The sequence below is a fragment of the Gadus macrocephalus genome, chromosome 6 (assembly GCF_031168955.1).
Source record: "Gadus macrocephalus chromosome 6, ASM3116895v1".
In the NCBI taxonomy this organism is placed as follows: Eukaryota; Metazoa; Chordata; class Actinopteri; order Gadiformes; family Gadidae; genus Gadus; species Gadus macrocephalus.
The window spans coordinates 20,618,670-20,646,250 of NC_082387.1; the positions used below are offsets into that span (position 1 = coordinate 20,618,670).

The 27,581-nt window shown below is 44.7% G+C and overlaps 2 protein-coding genes and 1 long non-coding RNA gene across 6 annotated transcripts; 2 read left to right on the top strand and 1 right to left on the bottom strand.

Moving 5' to 3' along the window:
* Positions 1-354: 354 nt before the first annotated feature.
* On the top strand, positions 355-16,991 carry LOC132459973 (beta-1 adrenergic receptor-like). 4 transcript variants are annotated; one of them, XM_060054901.1, is made up of 9 exons: positions 7,821-8,329; positions 8,409-10,711; positions 10,863-11,044; positions 11,365-11,488; positions 12,368-12,582; positions 12,725-12,875; positions 13,671-13,836; positions 14,405-14,547; positions 15,110-16,991. In XM_060054901.1, exons 2-9 carry the CDS (start codon positions 10,543-10,545, stop codon positions 15,253-15,255), a joined length of 1,296 nt encoding a protein of 431 aa, XP_059910884.1. In that variant the 5' UTR covers positions 7,821-8,329; positions 8,409-10,542; the 3' UTR covers positions 15,256-16,991. The 4 variants fall into 4 exon arrangements, 2 of the variants coding, with proteins under 2 accessions (XP_059910883.1, XP_059910884.1); XR_009526322.1 differs by lacking the exons at positions 7,821-8,329; positions 8,409-10,711; positions 12,368-12,582; ... (2 more) ...; positions 14,405-14,547; positions 15,110-16,991 and adding an exon at positions 355-2,424; XR_009526323.1 differs by lacking the exons at positions 10,863-11,044; positions 11,365-11,488; positions 12,368-12,582; ... (2 more) ...; positions 14,405-14,547; positions 15,110-16,991 and having other exon boundaries at positions 359-8,329; positions 8,409-9,246.
* A 4,383-nt stretch (positions 16,992-21,374) lies between these two features.
* Positions 21,375-27,409, top strand: prlhr2a (prolactin releasing hormone receptor 2a). The gene is made up of 3 exons (XM_060054905.1): positions 21,375-22,547; positions 25,973-26,459; positions 26,649-27,409. The coding sequence occupies exons 2-3, from the start codon at positions 26,008-26,010 to the stop codon at positions 27,283-27,285; spliced, it is 1,089 nt and encodes a 362-aa protein (XP_059910888.1). The 5' UTR covers positions 21,375-22,547; positions 25,973-26,007; the 3' UTR covers positions 27,286-27,409.
* On the bottom strand, positions 23,484-25,950 carry LOC132459981 (uncharacterized). The gene is made up of 3 exons (XR_009526324.1): positions 25,271-25,950; positions 24,410-24,481; positions 23,484-23,594 (listed from the first exon to the last, which is right to left on the bottom strand). It is a non-coding gene; the product is annotated as an uncharacterized LOC132459981 (long non-coding RNA).
* Positions 27,410-27,581: the final 172 nt, after the last annotated feature.

The following is a 27,581-nucleotide window of genomic DNA, read 5'->3' on the forward strand; positions in this document are numbered from 1 at the left end:
CGTGTGCAGGTCTGCATGAGGGCCGGTATTGGGGTATTTTTTCCCCTGTATGGCTTCAGCACACAAGCACATTTCATAGCCCCTCCCCATCAGCCTGGGTGTGATTAGAGCCAACACAAGCTTGAGACGACCAGCATGTAGGCTACAGCTCTGTCAGAGTGAGCAAGAGACAGAGAGAGATTGGGTGAGAGACATTTATTGAGAGAGAGAAAGAGAGTGGCTAGAGTTGGTGAGAGACATCGAGAGATCAAGAGAGAGGGTGCGTGAGCGGCATAGAGAGAGAGAGAGAGAGAGAGAGAGAGAGAGAGAGAGAGAGAGAGAGAGAGAGAGAGAGAGAGAGAGAGAGAGAGAGAGAGAGAGGAGAGAGAGAGAGAGGGAGTGGGTAAGAGTGAGCGAGAGACAGGAGGACAGAGGGAGGAGAGAGAGAGAGAGAGAGAGAGAGAGAGTGAGAGGGGGACAGAGAGAGAGGGAGAGGGAGTGGGTAAGAGTGAGCGAGAGACAGAAGGACAGAGGGAGGAGAGAGAGAAAGGAGTGGGTAACAGCCTGGGTACACTGTAGATCTTGCAGCAGTGGCAGTGTAGCATGTTTCCAGCTGTGGCATTACTTTAATCCCAGAGGACCTTGTTGAACAACATTGGAGTTTCCTGACATTTGTCTTCCTCTTCCCATGTTTCTTTTGTTTTACATTTTCTCTTGGATTTCAAAAACAAACTCAAACTGCACTTTATTTTGTTCAACAAGTACTCTCGATTTTTTGGATGTATCTGTCAAGTAGGCATGTCCTCCTCAGACCTCAATGGATCCTCGCGTACGCCTCGCTGGCTACTCTGGAAGCTAAAGGAAAAGGTAGACATGAGGTACTGATGGGGTCCGAGTACACTAGTAGGGCTTCAATCATTTGAGGTACTGGTAAAAAGTATTTCAGCAGAACGAATACCTTATTTTTGTAATAGGTTTGACTTATTACTTCCCCTCCCCGCGAAATATAATGCAAATTATGGAATGGGACACATAGCCAAGTATCTTTGACTCTGCTGAACCACGCTCAACACGGCCCTGAGTAACCATGGACTACGACAACAACATGAGCATCGCTGCCACCTCAGACCCATTCATCAACAACCACAGCAGCGTCGGCGCGGTCCTGCTGGGCCCCAACAGGACCGAGCCCTACCACCCGGCGGCCGACTTCTGGACCTACCCTGTCCTGGCGCTCATCATCCTCACAATCGTGGTGGGCAACCTGCTAGTCATCATCGCCATCGCACGCACGTCGCAGCTCCAGACCATAACCAACATCTTCATCATGTCGCTGGCCTGCGCCGACCTCATCATGGGCGTGCTGGTTGTGCCGCTGGGAGCCACCATCGTGGTGACAGGCGACTGGAAGCTGGGCGACACCCTCTGCGAGCTTTGGACGTCCCTGGATGTGCTCTGCGTGACGGCCAGCATCGAGACGCTGTGCGTGATCGCTGTGGACCGCTACCTTGCCATCACTCGGCCGCTGCGGCACAAGGTGTTGATTAACAAGCTGCGGGCGCGGCTCATCGTCTGCCTGGTGTGGGCCGTGTCTGCGCTCATCTCCTTTGTACCCATCATGAACCAGTACTGGCGGGCAGACGACTTCCCCGAGGCGGTCAAGTGCTACAACAACACGGCGTGCTGCGACTTTGTGACCAACCGCACCTTCGCCATCACCTCCTCAGTGGTGTCCTTCTACGTGCCGCTGCTCATCATGATCTTCGTCTACGCCAAGGTGTTCCTGATTGCCACGCGGCAGGTGCAGATGATCGACAAGGACCGCCAGCGTTTCCAGGGCGACTGCCCGTCCTCGCAACTCGGCCAGCACCTCACCAGCATCCTGCCTTCTGTGTGCCCGCTGGGCACATGCAACTGCGGCAGCAACAGGAACGGCGTGGCACGCCGGAAGGGCAGCAGGCGGAGGCCGTCGCGGCTGATGCTGGTCAAGGAACACAAAGCCCTGAAGACCTTGGGCATCATCATGGGCACCTTCACCCTATGCTGGCTGCCCTTCTTCGTGGCCAACATCATCAACGTCTTTGACAGGGAGGTGCCCTCGGAGTGGGAGTTCCGCCTGTTAAACTGGCTGGGCTACGTGAACTCCGGCCTGAACCCCATCATCTACTGTCGGAGCCCCGAGTTCCGCACAGTTTTTAAGAATCTGCTGGGATGCCCTTGGCTGACCCCACAGAGGTTTAATGCTTTTTATAAAGAACTGCGCACTCTCTGCAGCTGTGTGCCCAGGCAGGGTGAGTCTGGCACAGCGGGTGCTCTCACTAAAGCTACCGTGACAGACAGGAACGAGAGCCTGAGCAGCAACAGAAGTGAGGCTTCTTCCTCTGGGATTCAGCACTCCAACAACAGCGGCCAGTCCAGCGACCAGTCCAGAACAGAAACAGAACTGTAAGTGTGACATTGACGCGTTCGCCTTCTGCACTCAACTTGTTTGACTAAGTCAATGTTCTTTTATTCTGAAACAAAGAAATTTGGGTCATCGCACAGATTTACAAAATAATGATGTCTGAAGCCTCATAATTTCAGCATTATTTTAGTTCAATTTCCTGATTGCAAGAGAGAATGTCGCCTTTTGGAAAACCAATTTCCTGTGGATGTTGGTTGAATAATCTACAAATTAATACAGATTAAAGAGATTAAACCAATTCCATTTCCGTAAAGCAATTTCATTTCTCCCTTGGTTAACATCTATAATTAGGATAAAATTGGCTGACATGTTTGTATCTGAAACATTAAGTACAGCAGGATATTGCTCCTATTAATAAGTTTGCTCCATCTACATGTACAGCAGGGACAAACAATACCGCAGTCCTTCATTTACTTTGCACGTTTCGAAGTATATGTGACAATTAAACATATAAGAATATTCAATCTGATGTCAGAATAAAAGCCTGATTTAATATTTTTAAAGAAGCCTCAGAAATGTGGAAGTGCAGTTGATTTTTGCATACTTGGAGAAGTGTGTGGAGTGACTTTAAGGCCTAGATATGTCCAAGCTTATTTAAAGTTATTTCAGGATGAGTGAATAATACAACCGCATGCATTAGCAGTTAAAGCATAAAAAATATATACAATATAGATGCTACGATTAACTTATTCAATGATGAATTTATTGACCATAAAAGTTTGTACCCATGACAACAGGTTTTATGAGGCCAGTAAGCTCAGGGATTTTGTCAGGAATTTAGACAAGAAAATAAGAGCAACAGCAAGATCAATTTATTGTGATCATATTGAACAATATAAATCAACTTTATCTACTGTAGTGATTTGGCATGTCCTCTGGTGTTTGTGTGTGCTAAATATAAGTACCTTTCTACCAAATCGTAACAATTTTTAAAAGAGCTATTCCTTTTTTTTCATGCAAAATGAAAAGGCTGACATCCATTTTAAAATAACCCTTATTTATAACAGGATGTTGCGGGTTATTCTGCTGCTGTGTTGAAAATCCACAGCACAAACATATGAGATACTTTCAGAGACAATGGTATGTGCAGGGAAGTTGATGCAGAGTACATTTAAGATAAGATGTACAATTCTGCTGACCGACTGAATAAGCAGACTCTCAGAGACTGACCTCCTTTAGGTACAGCGTTATGTAACCTGCGACCAATCATTAACTAAACACGTGTTCACTCAGAGCGGCGTTAACAACGATATAGTGTCGGTAGAACAATGGTTACTCAAACTCTCTTCAAAGAGATTGGTGCTTTCTTTCTGTTTTTAAACATACGATTTCAAGCAATCAGGTTTGAAAGTGGAACTCTGTGGAAAAAGGGCACAACCACATGCACAGAGAGTAGGTGACTACTCCTACTAACTACTACTAACCCTTTTTGCTTCATTCATGACTATAGGATTAAATTAATACCTTATTTCTAATAAATAATTTAAGTTGTGAACAAGTTGACCTCTGTGCAACTGTCCAGGGCAGACTGGTAGGTTAAGTACAGACATGAGACTAAACTGTATTTTAAGCATTTCCATGTTGTTTCTGCTGACATCTGACCTTCTTTGCCCTTTAACGTTATTGTATTAGAAATGTCAACATATTTTTAGGAGCTCCCCTCTCTCTTTCTGTAACCTCGGGGTGATTGTTCCAAAACGACTAACACATGTCCATAGATTCCTTGGCATTACAAAAGGATTAAATAACAAATACAATATTAATTCTACATGTTGTGAAACTCCCAACCCTAACAGTGAATTTAGTCATGTTGAAATGCAGCAATGTGCTTTTGGGGTGAGTGGACAGATTTTTGAGAAATGCACTTCTCCGGATTCTGAACATGAAGCTCTTGCCTCATAGGAGGGCCTCACCACACCCAAGCAGAAACGTCTTGCAGCTGATAATGTTTTTATCACTGGGGTCCAAGCCTTGCCGGGGGAAGCTGTTTACGAGGCTGGTCGGACAGGACAGCGTGTATGTTCTCAGGGTTCAGCAAGAGGCTGGGTTTGTTCAGTTGCCGTAAAGCGAACAGCTCAGGTTTTTACGTGTTGGTTTGTAATTCTGGGCCGGATATAATCCATTTGCACAACTGCTGTTTATGAGCATTAACAACTTTGTTGCTAAGTAGCGATTGTTGAGGATGAGAAATCCAATAACCAGCTGGTGTTCAGTCGAAAGTAGTCTCTGCTTTGCTCCTTCGGTGTTGAACACAACACAACGCTCCACTGAACACTGACTGCTGTCAATTTATTTGAATGTCAGGCCATCAATTACACTGTAAAGACATGAAGGCTTTCAGACAAGGGGTCCAGAAGGTTCTCCAGACGGTTACCCTGCCATGCAATGCAGCGCTTTGAGGGGGATGAGCAGAATGTTACGGGGGGATCAGGACTTCAGGAAGACTGACAGCCCTGGACCCCTGGTGCAGTCATGGTTTTAGTGGCCAGAGTTTTTTTTTTTTTACAAGCAATGGTTATTATTGGGAAACCATCTATGGCCGAGTGTATGTTTGGTATCTTAACTCATTGTGATTGAGCATTGAACTATCATGCATCATCAGAATTGTTCAGTATTCCATGTGTCTGTTTGTGTGTGTGTGTTCATTTTTTTTGTGTGTTAGGTACCTTTTGCTTATAGTCCGGCCTATTTGCTACAATCCTACTAAACTCTAGAGTGGTTGAGAAGTTCACAGAATGCCAGCAGCAGAAAAAAAGTTTTTTCCATTTCATTTCCCCGAACAGATACAAATAAAACAATTCGATGGCAGATGCACTAGATTGCAGTATAAGGCTGACCACTGCTTACAGGGCGGTCAGCAGATCATTGGTAAAATGAGGTGAGATGAGCTTGATAACCTGGATAAACAGGGATCTGCACAGAGCCACAGAGAGTGGCCTCTGCAATTATCAAAAGGCGCTTTGTTTTCATGGCAACACTGCGTTGCAAAGCGTCTCACCCGGCCACCTTATCAGCAGTATCGCACTCCCCCAGGTTCTCCATTCCTCTGCCATCCAATGATGGCTCTCTGTGTAAAAAAGGCTTTGTCACTGATGAGGTGGCCTCACTGTATGTCTCTGTGTTATTCTGTTGGTACAAACATACCTTAACCACCACAGCCTTCATCAAGAACAGAGAGATTGTTTCCTTTGTGTTTCCCTTTAGTTCTTGAAATGCATCCTGAGCTGAATAACCACGTTAAAGGAAACAGAGGAGCAGTCAGGCCAAATGACTATGTAATTAAATGGATTTACTTCCTCCAAAAGGTTTCTCTGCCCAGCAGCAGTATGTAGTGCTATAGTATGCAATGCTAGTACATGAATCAGCTAATGCATTAAAATTGGTTTTGGTTATTATGACTTTGGCATTCTTCCTGGTGCTAACAGATTTATGAGCCAAGTCGTAGTCTCCGGGAACAAAGAAACAAATAGAAGCTGTGTGGTGCCTGTGATCGCCGGTGATGGACTGATTTCTCCTGGTCTCTGTGTGAACGTCTGTCTTCTCCTTTGGCACATAACCATCAGACACTAAAAGGAGCAAGACTATGAGGGACACTAATACAGGACAATAAACATGCCAGCCAGCAGTCGAGTATAAACACACTGTACCACCATTGGATGCCTTGTTATGGTGTACTGTAACGATGCTGGAGCACAAGCAAAGAGATATAAGCAGGACAGACTCTAACAGGAACAGCTACATTACATTATGCTATAATACGACCATTTGACTGTTTTAGTGAACAGTAACCCTAGTTGATAAAATGTGTTTTCAATAATAATACAGCATAAAATAAAACATGATATGAGCTGGATTAACTCAAAACCTCAAAGATTTAAGTTGAGAGAAAGAAGAAGGAGAGAGAAGTGTGTGTGCCGGAGAGACTCTGTGAGAATGGAAACAGTTGAAAGTCTGTGCTAAGTAAGCCATTATGGGCACCACAAGTGGCATTTACTCAAAATGAATGCATAAATATTTTAAACCCATTCAGTGGCAACACCACTGTCCACCAGGAAGTGGTGATGCATGACTCTTTCTAATACCAAATACCCCGCAGAACACACAAGATGAGATGGAAATGTCTTTGGAAAGTCAAAAGCACTTTGGCACATAATAGGCTGAGGTTTACTAGAATAGTTAGTTAAATTAGGTCTACTGTCTACTGTCTACTCTCTAAACATGCTACATTCCTGCACTGCTAATCACAGGATGATTTTGCAATCAAAGTGTTTGCAAAAGCAAAACATAATGACGGGAACATTAGGGCAGTAGCTTGTGTGTTATAATCCAAAGTCACTCCCAAGAATGAGATAGGGCTAAAAGGCATGTGCAAAACAGGTGTTGATCTGTTGAAAGGTACAGGCTGCAGAGAAATCAGTCTCCCAATGATAGACAAGCTTTGTATTTCATTTGCCACCTCCCCCGACCACATCCCGACCCCCTCACCCACGCTCACCAGAGTAAAACACAAGCCTAATAAGTTAAATCACTGCAGTAGCACATCAGTGTGTGTGTGTGTGTGTTTTGATGCCATTTAGAGCAGGGCCCTTCTCACAGCAGCCTTCTTTTGGAGGGCTTTTAGCCATGCCATCTGTGGCGCTACTGCTCTGAGATCAGTTGGCCGTGCCACTGGCTGTACTTCATCCTCATAGAACCCACTTCTTCCCTCTGTGTCTCCAGTCCAGACATCATACCTTTACAAGGAGATAAGGTCAGAGGAGGCTGGAAATATGACCTGTCGGTCCGCTAATGACTCATGGGAAATCTCCCCGCCGGGCTCTTCAAGGGCCGGATATCAAATCCACCGTCCGCCTGCATCCAGGTCTTTAAATGGAGCTCTTGTTGAGTTGAACAAACAGCGCGGCTAGCGGGATGAATGCAGGCCGATCTGAGCTGATCCTCTGATTAAATCAAACAAGCAGCACCAAACTACAACTTTATTTTCTTCTTCTCGATTAATAAAAGCGCACGGCCAAAATCAATGTATCTTTTGGGGTGAAAAGGGGGCTGAAATCTTTAGATATCTGTAAAGCTAGTGATGTGCCGATATAAGGATGTTTGTTAGCTTCAGCTTTGAGGAATTTGAATAGTGAGGATATCTGACCGGTGAATGAATATGACAAATGTGTAAGTCCATAGTCTGAATGATCTGCAGCACTAAACATTTCCCTAAACCGAAAATGGAAACTGCTGGACAGGCTGTTCTTTCTAGGGCTTGTTTCTGTTCAGCAAGATAAAACCCAGAAGATCATACACACACACATACATATATATATATATATATAGATGTATATATATATATATAGATGTATATATATATATATATATATATATATATATATATATATATATATATATATATATATATATGTATATATGTCACTATCTAGAATACAAAAACAGGTAGAGATGTCTTGAAAGAATATTCTCGAGAGGAAGTGAACTAGAGGCGTGATCAATTCTACATTCTATTCATCGACTGTATCATGGGTCATCTAAACAGCCTAACCAATGGGAATGCCACCTTATGATAGAATAGAGAAATGCAAAAAGCGCTTGTGAACAATGACTGTGGGTGTTGTCAGCTCATCTTAGAGACGCTTATCTGATGTGATGCTGGATTCCTTACAGGGTGTGACTCCGTGCCTAGTGTACAGACCTGCTCCTCATACAGGAACTTCAACCTCCAACTCCAGTTTGTCATGGTCATGTAATTTCACAGCAGGCACATGCCAGGGTAGATTTTGGCCTCAGGTGCCATGAAAGCTCATTCAGTGACATTATTGATTTATTAAAATAGCCTTTTGTCATAAACTGTCACAGCAAAACGTTTATTCCACCTCAGATGTAAATGATCATTTACTTTTTGTATAAAACGCAAAGCTCTCATTGGACTAGCACTAATCCTATTATTCTCTGTGTTCAGTTTCCCATTGCAGGAAGAAGGATGAAGAAGGCCAAGTCATTTGTTTAAACAATCCAAATGACAACGGAGAAGGAGAATCGAAAGGATGCCGATATCCAAGGCCAGACGCACACGTAGCTGTCGTTGATAGGCCCTGTGAGCCAGCCGACAAGGACAGTGGACATACGTGCTTAGCCCGGGAGACAGCAGCGGTGGCCGCGTTGCGAGGCTGATACACATGATGCAGACGATACTAATGGCAATAGTGGAGGAAATTAGGGTTTTTGAGGGTGTGGAGGAGATACACTTGGGCTGTGTAATGTGCAGCCACGGCCCTCGCTATAAAAGATTATCATCGGAAGGGACACGCACTTCAGGTGCACCACAGACAGAGAGGCATATTCACGTGAGTCTTGTTTAAAGTGCACATTGAGGCCTGCTGTGTTGCATCCCAACTTCAGCAATGATGCCCAAAACGGTGCGAACTTTGACCTTGAAGTGCGGTCATGAAAAAGCTAACATGGAGTATTGGATAAATTATCTATTTATGAAGCAGAATCTGAATGCTGTATGCTTGACGTTGATTGAACACAGCATCGTCATCATTACTTTTCACCGGCAGGGAATGGTATTTTTTGGGGGATATTTTATGTAACTTTCATGAAACATCGGAGGACAATATTCAACGACGGATCTCTTGGTTTTGAATGTGGATGAATTCCTTCTCTGCCTTCTCACAAGGTCAACACAGAGACTATCTAGAATTATGTTATCAAGGCGGCAACATCACTTGTACTGAGGAATACACCTATTTTTGTGTAACAAGTGAACTAAGTGAAATACACAAATCTCTACCTAAGCGTCTCTGCTTTTCTTTTTACCTCACTTGCTTTAGGAAATTGTTTGGATTATGGGAAAATGTTAAGAGCCAAAGACTCACACAAATCCTTTGGGTGGAAGAGGATATTGTGTGTGTTTGTGTACTTGCAGGCGTGTGTGTGTGCTCGCTTGTGTGTGAACTTGCGTGTGTGTGTGTGTGTGTGCGCGCGTGTACATGTGTGTCCAGTGTCGGGCGACCTCGTACGAGGAGGATATGGATCTGGTCAGAGGAAAAAGTGACCCCTTCACTAATGCTGAATGTCTGAGCCTTTTTTAAATGTTAGACGTATGAAAGAAGTGAGGAGGCAGGAGGGGAACTCGTGGGAAAGGGCTGGAATCCCAAGTGAATCCCCACAATCTCTAGGAAATTTGAAAAGAAAGAAAACAATGCAATAAGGCTACGGACGAAAGGTCCGGCTGTTTAGCCTCTGGAAACCAAAAACACTGACCTTTGGATGAGTCTCCTTTTTAGAGTTTGCAGTATCTAAAAAAAATCTCACTGCATGTGACATTGCAATACAATATGACCTACAAATCAATGTCTTTAGTAAGGTCTACAAAATTGGTATATTGGTAAACGATAGCCTACATAATAACACTATTAATAGCTTTTATCTAGGACCTATATTATTATAATAATCGTTATAATTATATTCATGTGAATAACGTTTTTGCAATTGATTTTAATAATATTAGCCTATAATCATAATTCATAATCAAGATATATTGTTAATGTCGCAGCCGGACAAGGAAAGGACACACAAGTAGCCTACCACATGCGTCTTCAGGTACAACCATCTTCTGGATCAGCCCATGACTCTAGTCTAGAGCCTAACTCATGAATCATGAATGTCTCACAGACTTACAGCATGGCCGCCGACCTTGTGGTCGTAGAACTACCGCCCTCTAGTGGAGAAACCAGCCCAAACCAGCTGTCATGGGAACAGATGAGGCACAGGCAAGAGGTAGCACTAAAATGCAAACTCATTGCCATTGATTTATTGACTATTTGCCATCCAGATCTGACATTTATTTTCTTCTATACGTTCTCCAGGCCTCCCTTCATTTTTAAAAGTCGACCGAATAATTGCTCACGTCCATGTGATTTAGCAGCAATCGGCAAATTGATGACGTAGAACTACGCGCGCAAACGGAACTGCTAACGATGGCAGATTCGTCACACGCGTTGCCAGGATACCGTCTCCAAACGCAATACGTAACCTGGCAACCTAGATAAACAAAAGCCCGGCTGATTGACGCGACCACACGGAGCACGATGCAATCTCGCCGGGCCAGTCGAGCGGGAGCCTCAAAACACGCAGACAAGATAACGAAGCCGTCCGTGTTTGTCGACACGCACGCCGCCGCCTCCAACCAGGAAGCGAAGTCCCTGTTCGCGTTCAAAACGGACGATGACGTCAGGAAGGTTTACCTGGCGGGAAGAGGCGAGTGTAGGCGGCGCACACCACACTTGTTGACTCCCTTTAAATTAGTTAGCACTTTCTCATCAATTATATGAATAATGTCGTAGGAATACATATCGCAAGTGTAGTCACTCATGTCAAAGTGCCACTAAATGTTGAGTTGTGTTCGCAGAGTATCTCAACGAGCAGGGCCAGCCGTATGTGTCGCCCTTCATCGGGAAGATCAAGAGGAGGATGAGCTCAGACCAGACCCTGGGTTCACCACATCCTTCATCCTTCGGCCTGGCCGAGTTTAACCACAGGGCCACCGAGGCGGTTCTAGGGAAGAAGTCCTCCGCAATCGTGGAGAACAGGGTGAGGTCAAAACACAGGAGAAGATTGTGTTTATGTCATAACAGAAGCCTTAACCTTTACATGTCTCCCATGTGACAACAATGAGGATATGAAAGACCAATTAAAACCGTTTCTCGGAAAGATTCAGTCAACTTTATGCGCTCTGCTCTATTCAGTGTATGAATTGTGTTGGAATGACCTATTTCCTTAATGATTATTCTCCATCCTGCAACACACACACACACACACACACACACACACACACACACACACACACACACACACACACACACACACACACACACGTCCAAAACGTGTTTGACTGGTGGTGTGTGTTGTAGGTGCTTGGCGTCCAGACCGTTGGTTTTACTGGTGCTGTGAGACTCGGGGCTGAACTCCTGAGTCACTGGTACAATGGGGACGCTGCCTGGCAAGGGCCAGTCTATCTCTCATCCCACTGTGATGGTAAGTGAACATGCAAATGACTTCTGAAGCCACTGTTAGTACTACCCCTACAGTGCAGTTAGGGGTTGGGTTCTTAGGGTTGAGGACGGGTAGACATCAGTGTTTGAACTCAGAACCATTTAGCTGGGACTCAAAGACCCTCAGACTACCGCCCCTTAGCCGTGAGTCAAAGCATCAAACCAAACCTTTGTGGTTCTCATCTCTGGGATTCATTCGTCACAATCTTTTCCAGGATAAATTAATAAGAATTAGAAAAGGTATTCTGTGTGTGATGGTTCTCTTGAACAGGATTCTAATCCCAATGGAGTCTGATTCGAGACTCTGATGTCCAATATGCTGTGACTCGGACCCGACCGACCAGTCAGCTGTGACTCTGACCCGACCGACCAGTCAGCTGTGACTCGGATCCGACCGACCAGTCAGCTGTGACTCTGACCCGACCGACCAGTCAGCTGTGACTCTGACCCGACCGACCAGTCAGCTGTGACTGACCCGACCGACCAATCAGCTGTGACTCTGACCCGACCGACCAGTCAGCTGTGACTCTGACCCGACCGACCAATCAGCTGTGACTCTGACCCGACCGACCAATCAGCTGTGACTCTGACCCGACCGACCAATCAGCTGTGACTCTGACCCGACCGACCAATCAGCTGTGACTCTGACCCGACCGACCAATCAGCTGTGACTCTGACCCGACCGACCAATCAGCTGTGACTCTGTCTGACCCAACAGCCAATCCGCTGTGACTCTGACCCGACCGACCAATCCGCTGTGACTCAAACCCGACCGACCAATCAGCTGTGACTCTGACCCGACCGATCAATCCGCTGTGACTCCGACCCGACCGACCAATCCGCTGTGACTCTGACCCAACAGACTCGCTGGCGGGGGTCTTCCAGGCGGCCGGGATGTCTGACGTGCGTCAGTACCGCTACTGGGATGCGGGGCGGCGCGGGGTCTGCGTGGACGGGCTCCTGGAGGACCTGGAGACGGCCCCGGAGCGGAGCGTGGTGGTGCTGTCGGCCTCCGCCCATCCCACCGGGGCGGAGCTCTCCCGGGAACATTGGGCCCTGATTGCACGGCTCATGATGGTATGAGGCCAGAAACGCTCCACTTCAACAATCAATTGGGAATTCGATGAGCGTACCTCGCGGCGCTCCTGCGCCATTACTGCTCTTTCAACCTTTCTCCACGGCTCCCCCCCCCCACCTTTGTTCCTCTCTGTTTGAACAGAGGCGCCAGCTCTTCCCCTTCATGCTGCTGCCTGTGGCGGGCCTGTGCCATGGGGAGCTGGAGCGGGACGCGTGGCCCGTGCAGTACTGTCAATCACTGGGGATGGAGCTGCTGTGTGCTCAGTCCTTCTCCCACTGTTTCGGATTATACGGTGAGAGAGGGGGAGGGAGGGAGGGAGGGAGGGAGGTGAAAGTGAAGGCATTGTGCTTGTTGATAGTCAAGGCCGAACCAGGGAGCCAGACGTGATGCTCATCTAAGCCGAGGGGCCGTTGTGAATCACTGCACTACAGCCTCGGGCTCATTCATTGTTGGAGGGTCGCGAGGGCTGTAATGAGGTTTATTCTTCTCTGATTACGTGAAGAATGTCCGCAAATATGCTGTTGGAATTATAATATAATATTGACATTCCAACTGAAGAATTAGATAGATAACGCAAAACGAAGGGGTTTACTGCCTAGGGTCGGGTAAAAATATCGGTTCATCAATGCACTGCAATTTATTGTTCTTGATTCAATTTCGATTCAGAATATTTTTGGAAATTGATTATTTCCATAAAAAAAAAGAAAAGCATACTCAGTCATTGTAATCTCGAAGCGAGTATACCTAAACGTACCAGAGCTAATCGCCACAGCCAGTCTTGGCTTGCCGGTTGCAGTAAATCCTCGGGTGCCTGTAAATAGTCCGTGAGCGTGATCCACTGTCGCCAGAGTGAACGACGCTCACGTGTACATTCAGTAGCTGCAAACGGGCACGTTCAGTCCAATGTTCGCCAAATATATGAGCGCGTTCAATGAACGCCCCTCTTTAGTGCGGTCATGCACAACACCGGTTGCTGTCATATCCAACTCTGAAAACGATCCGAACGAGACAGAAAGTAGACCATGGACCTCTGCAACACGCTGAGCATGCTGGTCTTTAAACTGACCGATCGGCCCTTTCCCCTTAGGCGAGCACGTGGGCCACCTGCTGTGTGTGCTCAGGCAGAGCTCGGTGCTGCTGGCCGTGCGCTCCCAGACGGAGAGGCTCATCAACGCCCTGTGGGCCCACCCTCCCGTAGGGGGCGCCCGCATCGTGGCCACCGTGCTCAGCAACCCGGCCCACCGCGCCGAGTGGTGAGTCCGGAGCAAACAAGCTCAACACCACCTCTGTCACGCGCTGCCTCGTGGTAAACTCTCCCTTCACCTAACCTCACTCTTTCTAATGAACGGTACCATGGAGGTGTACCTGAAGGTAGGAACTGGTTAGACTCACTTGTTCAGAGTTCACCTAGAGTCTGCATAGCCTCCATCCTTACCCCTCCCCTACACCCCTCTTAAGCACTTATTGTCTGTTGTACGTCCTGGCACTTAATGTACGCACTTATTGTACGTTTTACGTCCTTCGACTTAAAAATAGTACTTAGCATTGTATAGCATCTCACCCTAGCTCTCTTTGTTGTATAAAGGGAATGGGTTAACCTAGCGATTGTTAGGGCTTGGCAATTGTTTCTATGGACATCCTTACTTTACCGACAGTGATATATTGTTTCTCTTTCTTCTGACAAATGTACTTATTGTAAGTCGCTTTAGATAAAAAACATCTGCTAAATGCCCTCAATGTAAATTTAAATGTAGAAACAGAAAGGGTGAGTGGAGGGTGGCAGCTGTTGGTTGTATTGGTTGTAAGTGAGATGTCTGGCAGGCAGGAGGGGGTGTGGCACATGGCAGCACGGTGCATGCTGGTCAGAGAGCGGCTCAGGGAGAAGCTGAGGCTGCTGGGAACTCCAGGCTGCTGGGACCACCTGACCCAACAGACGGGTCCGTACTGCTGCACTGGCCTGAATGGTAGGTGTTCCAATCCCCAATCCTGGATTTGGGAATGAATCAAATGGCTAGTCAGTTAGGCTCGATAAGGCTAGTCATAATAAGAGCTTGGAATTAGGTGAGATTAAAAAAAAATAAGTTTTGTCAGCGCTACACCGATTGGGAAGATAGACGGGCTCACATTGGCACTCTTAGCTAATGGCATCCTGACACACTTTTAAAGACCAATTCAAACCATTTCTGGGAAAGATAGAGTTAATTTTATACGCTCCGTTCTATTCAATGTATGAATTGTGTTGGGTTGACCGATTTACCTTTATAATTGTTGTTCTTCTTGCCATGGACCACATAACCCACAACAAAGGGTATGAGATCTATGGAGATTCCATGGAGATCTACAAACGGATCTCCATGGAATATATGAGCGCACTCTGCCCCAAACCGGATAGAAATAGATTCACATACAGAATACAGACCCTCAATCAGTCCATCTAATCGTAATACAATGTTCACTGAAATGCTGAAAACTCCCGCACTGATTATCTTTTGTTTTTCTTCTTTACTCTCCGGGCTCTCGCTTTAGTGGAGCAGGTAGAATATCTGTCAAAGAGAAAGCACGTCTATGTCCTCCCTAATGGCTGTCTGAATGTGAGCGCAGTAAACAGCTGTAACCTGGACTACGTGACGGAGGCGTTGCATGAGGCACTGAGCGCTGAGCCCCTCTCCTAGCCGGGACGAGGATCTTAAAAGGTAAATTGGACGGTATTGGTTGAGACAAAAACAGGTGGCATAACGGTTGGTTTATGAAGGTACAACATCCGCATTTGTGTTGTGACGTAATAATGGAATGTTTTGGATTTGTGGAGCACACAGCGTTTAACTCCGAGTCATTTACAGTCATTTACTATATTTGCCATTGTGTGTTATGGTATAATTTTACCCTGTCTGTCTTTCCTTCTTTCTATTCTGTCTTTCAAGATTGAGAAGGTAAATTCTGCTCTTGTTTTTCTGAATCAAAACCATATCTATCTCAGAAGTCTGAGAAAGTTTTTTTGGCAAAAGAAAGTCCTTTACTTAAAGGCACCCAGTGCAGCTTTCGAGGCTTAAAAATAAACATTCAATTTCTAGTCTTTTTTACACGTAGTAAGTTTCAATAACTCCATACCATTACATACCGACATTTAAGCAGCAAAGATGAGACGTCGTTGTGTGGTGAGAACTGATACAAAATCGATAACAACAACAATGCCGCCATTTTCTTTATTTTTTGTAACCTACAATAAATAAAGCAGGCTTCCAGTCAATGGAAAAATGGCTTCTCCCCACCGGCGATTGTTGTTGTTTACGATTTTCTATCAGTTCTCACCACACAACGACGTCTCATCTTTGCTCCTTGAATGTCGATATGTAATGGTATGGAGGTATTGAAACTTACTACGTGTAAAAAAGACTAGAAATTGAATGTTTATTTTTCATTGAATGTTTACATAAAGTTGCACTGGGTGCCTTTAATGAATGAGATTCCTCAGTGCAAGAAACTCTCACCTGCATGGAGTAGGCCAACTGCTGATCAACCAAACCCTGCACAGGGGATTTCAAGTACAGAGTGACATCAGATCATAACAGGCTTTCAGTCTGACAACCCCCAGTCTAAAGGGGCCCAAAGTGGACAAACTAATAACAATTCCATCAATATTACTCTAGGACAGTGGTTTTCAAACTGTGGGGCGCGCCCCCCCTGGGGGGCGCCAGAGTTCTTCAGGGGGGGCGCGACGTGAGAAAAAAATAAACCCGAAGACGATGATTCAAATCATCAGTCGTACCTCAACTGTAGAAGTAACATAACTAAATCAATTTTCAACCGTTTATCTTCGTGCAAACCATTTAACAAATCTACACACTTGTATCTTCAATAATATCGAAACAGAATTTCGATATCATTTAACATGTCTTCAGAATCACAGTTTTAGTTTCATACCGCTTCGTTTTCAGCTGTTTTCATTGAAGACGTCAGCCCATTCTGATACACCTACTTCTAGACATCGTAACTCATTCCTTTTTCAACCGTTTACCATCGTTCAAACCACAAATCTACACACTTGTATCTTCAATACTATCTAAACGGAATTTTGATAGCATTTATACTTTTTTCAGAATCACAGTTTTAGTTTCAAACCAGCGTCGTTTTCAGTTGCTTATAATAATTTAGGTCACCATAGCAACGCCGGTAAACAAACCCCACCGAATAGTCGAATCTCTGGACTGAAAAGGCAGATCTGATTCGACTCAGAAAATTCAGAGTCGGGGACCCTGAATGAATCTGTAAACTGGCAGTTTACACAGATTAAGATGTTCAAATGTATTTAAAAAAGGTTAAGCTAAAACATGCTTAGATAAAGTTGTTAAATTGTGTTGTTTAAAAACGCAAAACGATGTTGTAATGTTTCAGAAATATGTTTGAAATGTGTAAAATAATTAAAATAGCTTTCAAAACACAGGTATTTATAAAAAAAAATTGGGTGGGGGGGGGCTCAGCTGAATTTTTTTCTCTGAGGGGGGGCTCACTCTCTCACACTTTGAAAACCCCTGCTCTAGGACATCTCCCAACGTCTCAAACATAAACACAAATAAACCTGGAATTCAACTCAGCAGGCAAGGCATGTTTGCGTCTATGAACTCGAGCTCTAGTGAGTGACAGCTTCTCTTTTTGAGGTAACTCATTATTTCAGAAAAACAAGGGTGGATTTTTTTCTCCATGTCAACCTTTCTCAGAATTCTGAAATAATATACGTGTTAATTCAGAGAAACAGAGTTTACATTTTTAACCCCGTTCAAACTTTTCTCTGAATTCTTTTGCAATACAGTTGAATGCTTTTTCTTGCATTACGCTTCTGTACATGATGTTGAGTAAGCTGCCCTCAAAAGGCGTCTCCTTATATACTTTGAGGCCTTAATACGCATCTGTGCATCTGTATTTATCAAAGCTTAATCCTTGTTATAATTCAAGTCTCAAGTCTCGTCTTGTCATGTGTGTATTCATACTCTGTACATAACATGCAGTGGAGTTACAGTGAACTGCAAAACAATATACTAAGATGTATAGACCTATATAACGAAAAAGGGGAATGGAAAACCAAACTGAATCAGGGAACTACCGATTGGGAAGTTTCAGGCCGTTACAAACACAGATGTTCAAATTAACAATTTGTCCGTTAGCTGATGCCGAAACCAATGTTTTGTTGTTATTTATTCCTCTATTTGTGCCTTGGCAACACAGTCACCTTCATTATTAAAAAAAAAGTGACGTGTTTTAAAGTCTTTCAGCCCTTCGTCACACCATCTGTGATCAGGCCAATATCGTCCGATAACGATGTAATCTCCATCGGTGCCTCCCTGCCTTGTATTGTTTTGAGATGATAGTTCGGTCATCTGAATGCGTGGTCACTAAGTTCTTGTTCAATCAGTGGTTTAGGATGTAGGTGGAGGTATGATGTATAGCGTATTTTATTTTTGTGAAGTACGTTCAAGAACAAATTGGCGTAGATGGCAGTTAAACACTGTAATTATCTCTGTGAAACACTTACGAAATATTTCTTTATAGGAATGATGGAAGGTATTTTGTTTATATGTCTTCTTCATACGATAGTCTATATATACTTAATAAAACCTGTTGGGGAACAGCACAATCCTGTGTTTTTTCATTTTTTTATATATATATATATATATATATATATATATATATATATATTTTTTAAGACAATGCTCACAGGTAGACTTTTAAAATAGAAAGTATTTTCTATCTATTGAATTATATATTGCAAGATGTTATGTTCCAGTACGACTATATCAGCAGAGATGCTCCCCAGCATACATCACCCACCAGGAAGAACCTGGCATGTATTAGGTTTGACAAAGGTCTTGTGTACATTGCAGATCGCAGTGGCTATCCCCCTAAGACAACACCGATTTACTGGGGCAAATAAATCCCAATAGAGAGCAATGAGGGCCAGTGTGCTGCTGGGAAGTGATTCAGACACAGACATGTCGCAGTCACCTCCATCACGAAAAACCTACGCCATACACCGCGGCTACGTCACACACCTCGACATGCCTGCTTTTAAGGCGCCCTTCTTATGGATATAGAAAGTGTAAATCAAAAAGTCAGCATGGGCCCTGAAATCCCTTGTCAATTCCTAGATGTATTTTCAAAAAGTATTTTCAACATTGTAAAAATGAAGGCTTTAAGAATACTGATGCATATCTTTTGTTAGTTTTCAGTCTAGCAGAGGGGATGTGTTGTATTTCTTTTCAATTGCACGTTTACAAAACCATGCTCCATGCAGACTGGACACTGTCTGAATTGCACTTCTGTCTAGTGCAGAGAGAAAGGACTGAAATGGATGTTTAATGGAGGGAATGGGCCACCTCGTATTATTTCATGTTATTTATTTAATTTCAGGGAAACATTAAGGCTGATAAATGTCACAGCCAGAGCACTGTAACTATTATGCCCCAAACCTTTTGTTTACAGAAATGGGTCTCCAGAAGCAGTCGTGCTTGATCTATGAATGATGAAATTACAGTTACAATCTATATCAAACATAAATGGCATTAGGCACCAGATTATCAGGTATTCAAATTAATAGAAAGTCAACCCCACGACAAAATATTCCAGACTTCATATACATATACGTAGAACCGGAATCAATAAAAAACAACCCCAAAAACCATCGCTCAGGGTAACATCCACGAGCCAATCGTTGTACATGTCTGAGAGGGACAGTCTGGCATTCACAATAGATCAAGCACTGTTCAGAAAACCCATGGCTGGCATGGGTTGGGGCCAATGGTTTCCTTTAACACCGATACTGTGACGGCAGCCTCTCCCCCTCATCTCTCCCCGACCATCAGAGGGACGCACATCAGCCACGGAGCAGACGGCCTGATGAGTTGCCATGGAAGCATGCATCCAACTATTCCTCTGGAAGTCATTGGCAATCATTTGTTTTACTGATTCCTTCAAAGCTAATGTCAATATCATTTAAAGCCCCCCCCCCCCCCCCCTCCATCCCTCTGACCTGCCGGCCCAGAGCCAGCAAGCGAGAGACACAACGCTGGTCTGACAGCTGAGGACAGGAGCGACCAGTCGGGGGGAGAGGATTCTATATTTTGTATACAGTCCCATTTACTTATACAAAGACCCACACAGACAAACTCTCTAAATCTATTCGAGAATAGCACACCCAACCTGGAGGAGATGATTGTATCTATCTCACAGTCCCATGTGCACGTAGAAAACACATACAGGCAAACACTCTTCATCAAGCCGAGAATAGCGTACTTAACCTGGGGGGAGAGGATTCTATATTTTGTATACAGTTCCATTTACTTATACAAAGACCCACACAGACAAACTCTCTAAATCTATTCGAGAATAGCACACCCAACCTGGGGGAGATGATTGTATACATGTACATGTACTCCCATACAAGCATTCAATATACATCTATCTGAGAATAGGACACTCATCCTGGGGGAGATGATTGTATCCATGTACATGGACTCCCATATATAAAGTCCCATACAAGCATTCAATATACATCTATCTGAGAATAGGACACTCATCCTGGGGGAGATGATTGTATTGAATATACATCTATCCGACAATAGGACACTCATCCTGGGGGAATGATTGTATACATGTACATGCCCTAACGTGCCCCACAACCTTCTCCGGCTATTTGCTAGTGAGTGCCAGGGTGAGAGTGTGTCTGCGTTCAGAGGTACTTCAAGTATTAAAAAAAAAAAGTCTTCTTTTGTTCACATCATCCATTATGAAACAAAATGTCACTGCCCCATGTTGTGTTAGAAATGTTGGTTTCTAGAGAAAAGTATTACATTCATATTGAATATTTAAATCTCCAGTAGTCTGAATCCAGATACACACACACACACACACACACACCCACTATGTAAAGTGCTTTGGGTCTAGAAAAACTATATAAATGCAATAAATGTATTAATTATTGTTTATCTGTTATCTTATTCTACAGTGGGAACAATCCTCACAGAGAATATCAATTTACAAATGGGCATCCCTGGAATCAACGTCTGATTTTAAAGCGTCTAATTCTACTTACTCTTATCTTCTAAGCCTTATGAATATATGAGAGTAGGATATTCAACCTTTGATTTTGTCCATTAATGCAGTGAAGTGGCTTCTGGATAGCGAACAAATTAATAAAGTAATGACAAACGTGAGGAAACAGGAGAGGAATTGGTAAATTATGAATAAATTATATGGCACACAGACAGTTATACAAGAAAATCTTTCCAACTACAATATGAATATTACTATGCAAAAATGACTTCATAACTTCTGGGGGGAAAAACGGCAATGCTAATTAATCAAATGTACTTAATAAAATAATCATAATCCCCTTACAATTAACAACTTCATTTATGGTTAAAAGATGTAATCATGGACCTTAGAATCTGCAGACGTTAATATGATTTTTTTTTTTACAACTTTTCCAAGAAATATGAAGGATTTATAGTTGGTGATCTAAATTTGTATCTATGACACATGATGACATAGATACACTACTACTACATGGGATGATGTCATGTCATTCCATATACTGTCACATAAGGTCACACAAACAGATGGTGATCCATTTTCCGATTTTGACAGTTTGTGGAAAAAAGTAACAATCTGTCTGTTTACAATTATTTATTGTTGGCTCGAGATGGAGTGGGGGGGGCTTGGGGCGAAGGTGTGCTATAGTCAGATCAACACAGCATCATCAATTGATTGTGAAGTAGTAACTATATGGTACCGTTTGGTTCATCTTGGAACTTATACATTCTCACATGACTACTTCAGAAACCCGCATGGGGAAGATTATTATATATGATAATATAAATATCAGGGCAGGCTTGGATCTACCATTTAATCAAGGGCTGCTTTTGCTGAACCACCATGTTCATTACAACACAAGTCAATGGTTGCCATGTACAGCGACGGAGGGGATAGGAACAAACATTTCGCGGCTGTCTGTTTGTCTTCTTGAGATGGACTGAGAGCCGGCGATGGAGGAGTCTGCCACTTAAGGAGAGCCATTCTGCTCTCCAGAACAGAAACTGGCAACGCGTCAGGAGACAGGAATACATGATGTTCAGACATGGCACTTTGCTTAGAGAGAAGATAATGGCTCAGTGAGTAGTCTAACAACATGTTGTAATAAGTCATTTAAACAAACACATGCATTCTGGTTACATTACCACACACATTATTTGAGGTGTAAGGTAAGGAACACATTGAATAGCTTCGCTGCATCACACCAAGGTGCATTGGATGCAGTGGGACCTTTTGTACCACAAACACCACAGCCTGTATGCAAATACCCTTTAGACCACTCTAAGTTGATCATTTATAGATTTTCTCGGTGTGATTTCGATTTGCAAACCAAGCCAGTATCTGTCGGTCAAACCTCATGGAATCATGGGCCAAAGGGAAATCCACTGCGTCCAGGCAAATAGTCATCTTATTCCCTCTGATCTATTAACCGCTTCTGCAGAAGGAGAAAGGGAACCTGTCCAAACAAGTTAATTTATAGGATAGAGCGATCCATGCCTTTGACAACCGGGGACACCAGATATCACAGAGTAATTGCCTTGACATAAGTTGTGCTTTTCCGAAGCTCGATTGACCAGTAGGCTATTATAAGTAGGCTGTACCTTCAGAGGACCTGGACGGAGAACAGCACCTGTTGATAGTCTGGCGTATACGCACAGCTCCCGGTGGCTGTTCAGGGATGATGCTGCTGATGCTGAAGTGAGGCGGAACAAACAGCATCTCTACCCAGGGCTTTAGTGTTGTCTGGTTTCATGATCACTGATGGAGTGAACAGACGTGCCTGTGCGCACCGTTCCTGATGCGAGAACTTGGAAGGTTTTCGTTCAGCGAGAACCGCTCGTCTGTTCGCGTCTAGACCTAAGAGGATTGGAACACAGACTAGGTGAGGAACACTTTTCCATTCTTTGTGTCGGAGTAACCATGTTTAAAGCTGTGTTTAAACGTTTGTTTAACTTCACTGCGTCTCGTCTTATGCAGCGTGATGAATTTGATTATTCGCCTCCATCGATCCTTTATCGATATTATTCATTTCGATTGGGTCGGAATGAAGCGTTTCCTATTATAATTAATTGCGCTATTAGCCATGCTGAATACATCCATTATGCCTATTTAAATCATCTTAAGATAAGTGCGCATAATCCAAACTGATGTTTTATCAATCAGCCCAAGTAGCCTACGACGAGGTTATAAATATTATGACCTCGTTAAATGCTCATGAGCAGAAGGTTGAAACATAAGTCCAGCAGTCCAAACCTTTTTTTAAACCGTAATTTAGAGGAACGTATTGTAATTAAGGGGCAGAAAGCGCACTTCTAATTCCTCAGCCTTTCCCTCTCACACCCATCGTTGGTAGGGCATGGGGAGCATATTCAGCCTTTTTTCAGTGTGTGAAGGAAGATCGGACACGATCCTTACAGATCCTCTGCATGGTTGCTTTGTTATCTGTTTATCGGATAATCGCCTATACGGAGGCTTCGAGGCCAGCCTTCATCGACCGCATTGAATTGCGTTTGGACGGAAGAGCTAATTTTCAAGGCAATTCATTTAAATTCAAAATAAGTAAGGTCATAGTGCTTTTTGAGTTCGCTATGAGTGCTTCACAAACCCTTTTTGCATTTGAAAACTACAACATCTAGTTTCTCCTAATAATAAGAAGGCCTCGCTCCTTTCCAGCCCACAGCAGAACTTATTCATAAGCAAAGTCAACACCGACCTGTGTGTAGGAGGGAAGAATCCTCCTAAGGTCTGCGTCTAGAGGACATTGGATAAAATGGATGGATAAAAGCTAACCTAGCAAAAGGTCATACTATTACTGCGAGTATACAAAGTCCATACAAAAAAGGAAATATAATGTCAAAGAAGTCAGAGAAAGACGACATCAACCAGGCCTCTGAGGGGTCGTGTGGAAGGAGAGGGGCAGGACCTGGGACTGGCGAGGAGCGGGGGGCAAAAGTCAAGGATAAGGAGAAAAACAAATACAACAACACATGTCCCAAAAGAAACAACATCCTAAGGGACCATGGCCAAAGTCACACGCCTCTTCCGGTAGAGCCCATGGGACCTATGAGATCGAAAAATATGAATGGTTTCAATGGAGAGAAAGTAATTGTTTTCTGGTCCCAGTCTTTATATGTCCCGGATTACACATATGTTGTTTGTGGATTTAAATGATAATTTTTCATGCAAAGAAAACTAAACATTTTCGTGAAGTTTGATAATGTTTTTTTCCAAGGGGAGGATAAAATAATCAAAAGAGGTGAAAACCATTATAAGTTGGGGCATGTGGAGAGTTTCAGTTATGCCGATGGGGAGATTGTCGGTCTTGTCCACACCAGTCGCAGGGTGTGTGACGGCACATACGAGACATGTAGTCTTCTCACTGTGTTTTCTCTGCAGCCTTTAACTGAACAATTGCACAATAAACGGCCAAACTCTTGACATGAAAAAATTATCATTTAAAATCAACAAACATATGTGAAATCCGGGGCATAGAAAGACTGGGACCAGAAGATAATTACTTTCTCTCCATTGAAACCCATACATATTATTTGATCTCATAGGTCCCATGGGCTCTACCGGAAGGGGCGTAACTTCGCTACTCTATTGCAGGCTATTAATAATAACCTATTAACTAAAGATAATAATGTTTCACAAATCAAAACCATGCGATAACAGTGGATTAGTTGCTAATTCACATGTTGGAATACTAATGAAGTTAAGTCTAAATTTAAAGGGGTGACATACCATGTGTGGCAAAATGGCTTCAGAATCAGCCTCTTCCCGTGTTTGAGTGACATCACAAGTTGGCGTGTCCACCTAGATGTATGATGGATAGATAAGTAACATTTGCTACAGTCCACTGGGTAGGCTGGTAGACTGATCTATCAATCATACATCTAGGTGGACACGCCCACTTGTGATGTCACTAATACACAGAAAAGGGTAGATTTTCCAAGGGTTTGTAGTGGCTAATCACACCAACACCTGGTGGCATTTAATTTAATATCTTTAACAGTACGCAATGCAGTATGCAATGCGGTATTTCATATCTTTAACAGTACGCAATTCAATTATTAATCCAGTTTGGGAGAGCGTGTGGATGACTGCTGGGTTAGGCAACCTCACCTGGCCGAGTCTAATTGGACTCTCGGGCTGGATGAGTCTGCACACCTGTAGCACATTGAGTAATCAGTGTGCACTGGGTAAACCAGCCATCACCGCACACACTCTGAGAGAGATTCACTAAATCATGAATCATTCTCAACAAACCTTTACAATTCACCGGTCTCTCAACACCACCATCCTGAGTCCTTGTCTGGAGGAGACCAATAGACGTCCACTAGGTGCTGTGTGTAGCCTGGACTTCGTTACACCAGTAAAGTTCAATTAAATGCAGTAAATGTGAAAGCCATTTAAAGCTACTTTTTCTTTTAGATGTCTGTCCTGAACACTCTCAGGGCAAACGCACAGAAACAAGGAAGGCCTGAGATTCTTGTAGTGGAGCAAACAAAGTTCCCTTTAAATAAATTTGTTGCTAATGTTTCATTAATAATAAACAGATTTGAATGCAGAATATTGGCAAAAGTTAGAATCCTATTACTCCACCTTAAGTTCTTTAGAAGCCGCTCAGGATAGCTTTCCAACGAACATGACAACCAGAGGTGTAAAAATGAAAACCGTCTCCCCTATTTATACCCTCAGTGCCCCCTAGGGTTCCAGGCATGGCGCTGCATATCAATAAGCCTTAAGTCACAGAAACTGTTTAACATGGGTTCTTCTTTGGATGTAATGCTGAATAGAAAGCAGGGATGAAACCAAATGCATACAAATAGAACCAAAGAGACTTGCAAGAATGTCACACTAGCCTAGTCATGGAATATCAGTGCAATTTGTAGTAATGTAGTAGTAGTAGTAATAGTGGTAGTACTATTAGTAGGGGTACTAGTAGTACCCCCCTACCCCCCCTGCCCCCTTAAGAACTTATTGTATGTTGTACGTCCTTGCACTTAAAAATAGTACTTAACATCCTGTAGCATCTTATCCTAGTTATTTTTTTTGTTGTATACAGGGATTGGTTAATCTAGCAATTGTAAGTGCTTGGCACTTGGTTCTATAGACATCCTTACTGTGCCAACAGCAATATATTGTTTCTCTTTCTTCTGACAAATTGTAATTCTTTTTGGATAAAGCATCTGCTAAATGCCAAAAATGTAAATGTAGTAGAAGTAGTAGTAGCAATAGTACTAGTAGTAGTAGTAGTAGTAGTATGTAGAGCCCCTGGTATAACCGTGCTTCCCATCCATCCAGCTTCCTTCTAGAGCGCCGCCGTCGGAGCCTGGCCCATGGAAGGCACCGGCAGCACCTGGCCTGGAGAGCCCACCCCTTCCTGCGCGGGTTGCATGGTGGAGGCCAACACCAGCCAGGTGTCGGAGCTCCAGAACGGCTCCTCCACACGCAGCTCCCAGTTCGTTGGGGTGGAGCTGCTGCAGTCCTTCAAGCCTCTCATCATCCCCTGCTACGCCCTGGTGGTCCTTGTGGGCGTGTTCGGCAACTACCTGCTCCTCTACGTCATCTGCCGCACCCGCAAGATGCACAACGCCACCAACTTCTTCATCGGAAACCTGGCCTTCTCGGACATGCTGATGTGCGCCACCTGCGTGCCCTTCACGCTGGCCTATGCCTTCAACCCGCGCGGCTGGGTGTTCGGACGCTTCATGTGCTACCTGGTGTACCTCATCCAGCCCGTCACCGTATACGTGTCCGTCTTCACCCTCACGGCCATCGGGGTGGACAGGTGAGACAGTTAATCAGTGACACTGCAGTCAGGCATTTTTGTTAACTTGTATTGAAGCCATCCGTGACAGACCTTGAACAACACTTCCGTCGTTCTTCTATCTTGCTCAAGCAAATCAAATGCTCCCTAGTATGAAAGGTTAACCCAGTAAATCCTAAACGTGAAGCATATGACCTCTTTGCTTGGCAGATACTACGCCACAGTGCATCCCCTGAAGAAGCGGCTGTCCATCATGGCGTGCACCTACCTGCTCTGCGGCATGTGGCTGCTGTCCTGCGGGCTGGTGGCGCCGGCCGTGGCCCACACCTACCACGTGGAGTTCAAGCACGAGGGCTTCATCATCTGCGAGGAGTTCTGGATGGGCAAGAAGCGGGAGAGGCTGGCGTACGCCTACAGCACACTCTTCGTCACCTACGTGCTCCCGCTGTCCGCCCTGTGTATCTCCTACCTCTGCATCTCCGTCAAGCTGCGCAACTGCGTGGTGCCGGGCCACCGGACTCAGAGCCAGGCCGAGGCCCAGCGGGTGCGCAAGCGCAAGACCTTCCGGCTGGTGAGCCTGGTGGTGGCGGCCTTCGGCTTCTGCTGGATGCCCATCAGCGTGTTCAACGTGCTGCGGGACATCGACATCGACCTGATAGACAAGCGCTACTTCCTGCTCATCCAGCTGCTGTGCCACCTGTGCGCCATGAGCTCGTCCTGCTGCAACCCCTTCCTGTACGCCTGGCTGCACGACCGCTTCCGCGCCGAGCTCCGCAAGATGTTCACCTGCCGCCACCGCATCGGCATCCCCGCCAACCACTGCGCCACGGCCAGCGTGGTCCTGTGAGGGGGGGCGTGGTCCTGTAAGGGGAGGCATGTTCCTGGGAGGTGGGATGTGGTCCTGGGAGGGGGGCGTGGTCATGGGAAGGGGGTGTGGTCCTGGGAGGAGAGGCGTGGTCCTGGGAGGAGAGGTGTGGTTCTGGGAGGTGGGATGTGGTCCTGGGAGGGGGGCGTGGTCATGGGAAGGGGGTGTGGTCCTGGGAGGAGAGGCGTGGTCCTGGGAGGAGAGGTGTGGTTCTGCGAGGTGGGATGTGGTCCTGGGAGGGGGGCGTGGTCATGGGAAGGGGGTGTTGTCCTGGGAGG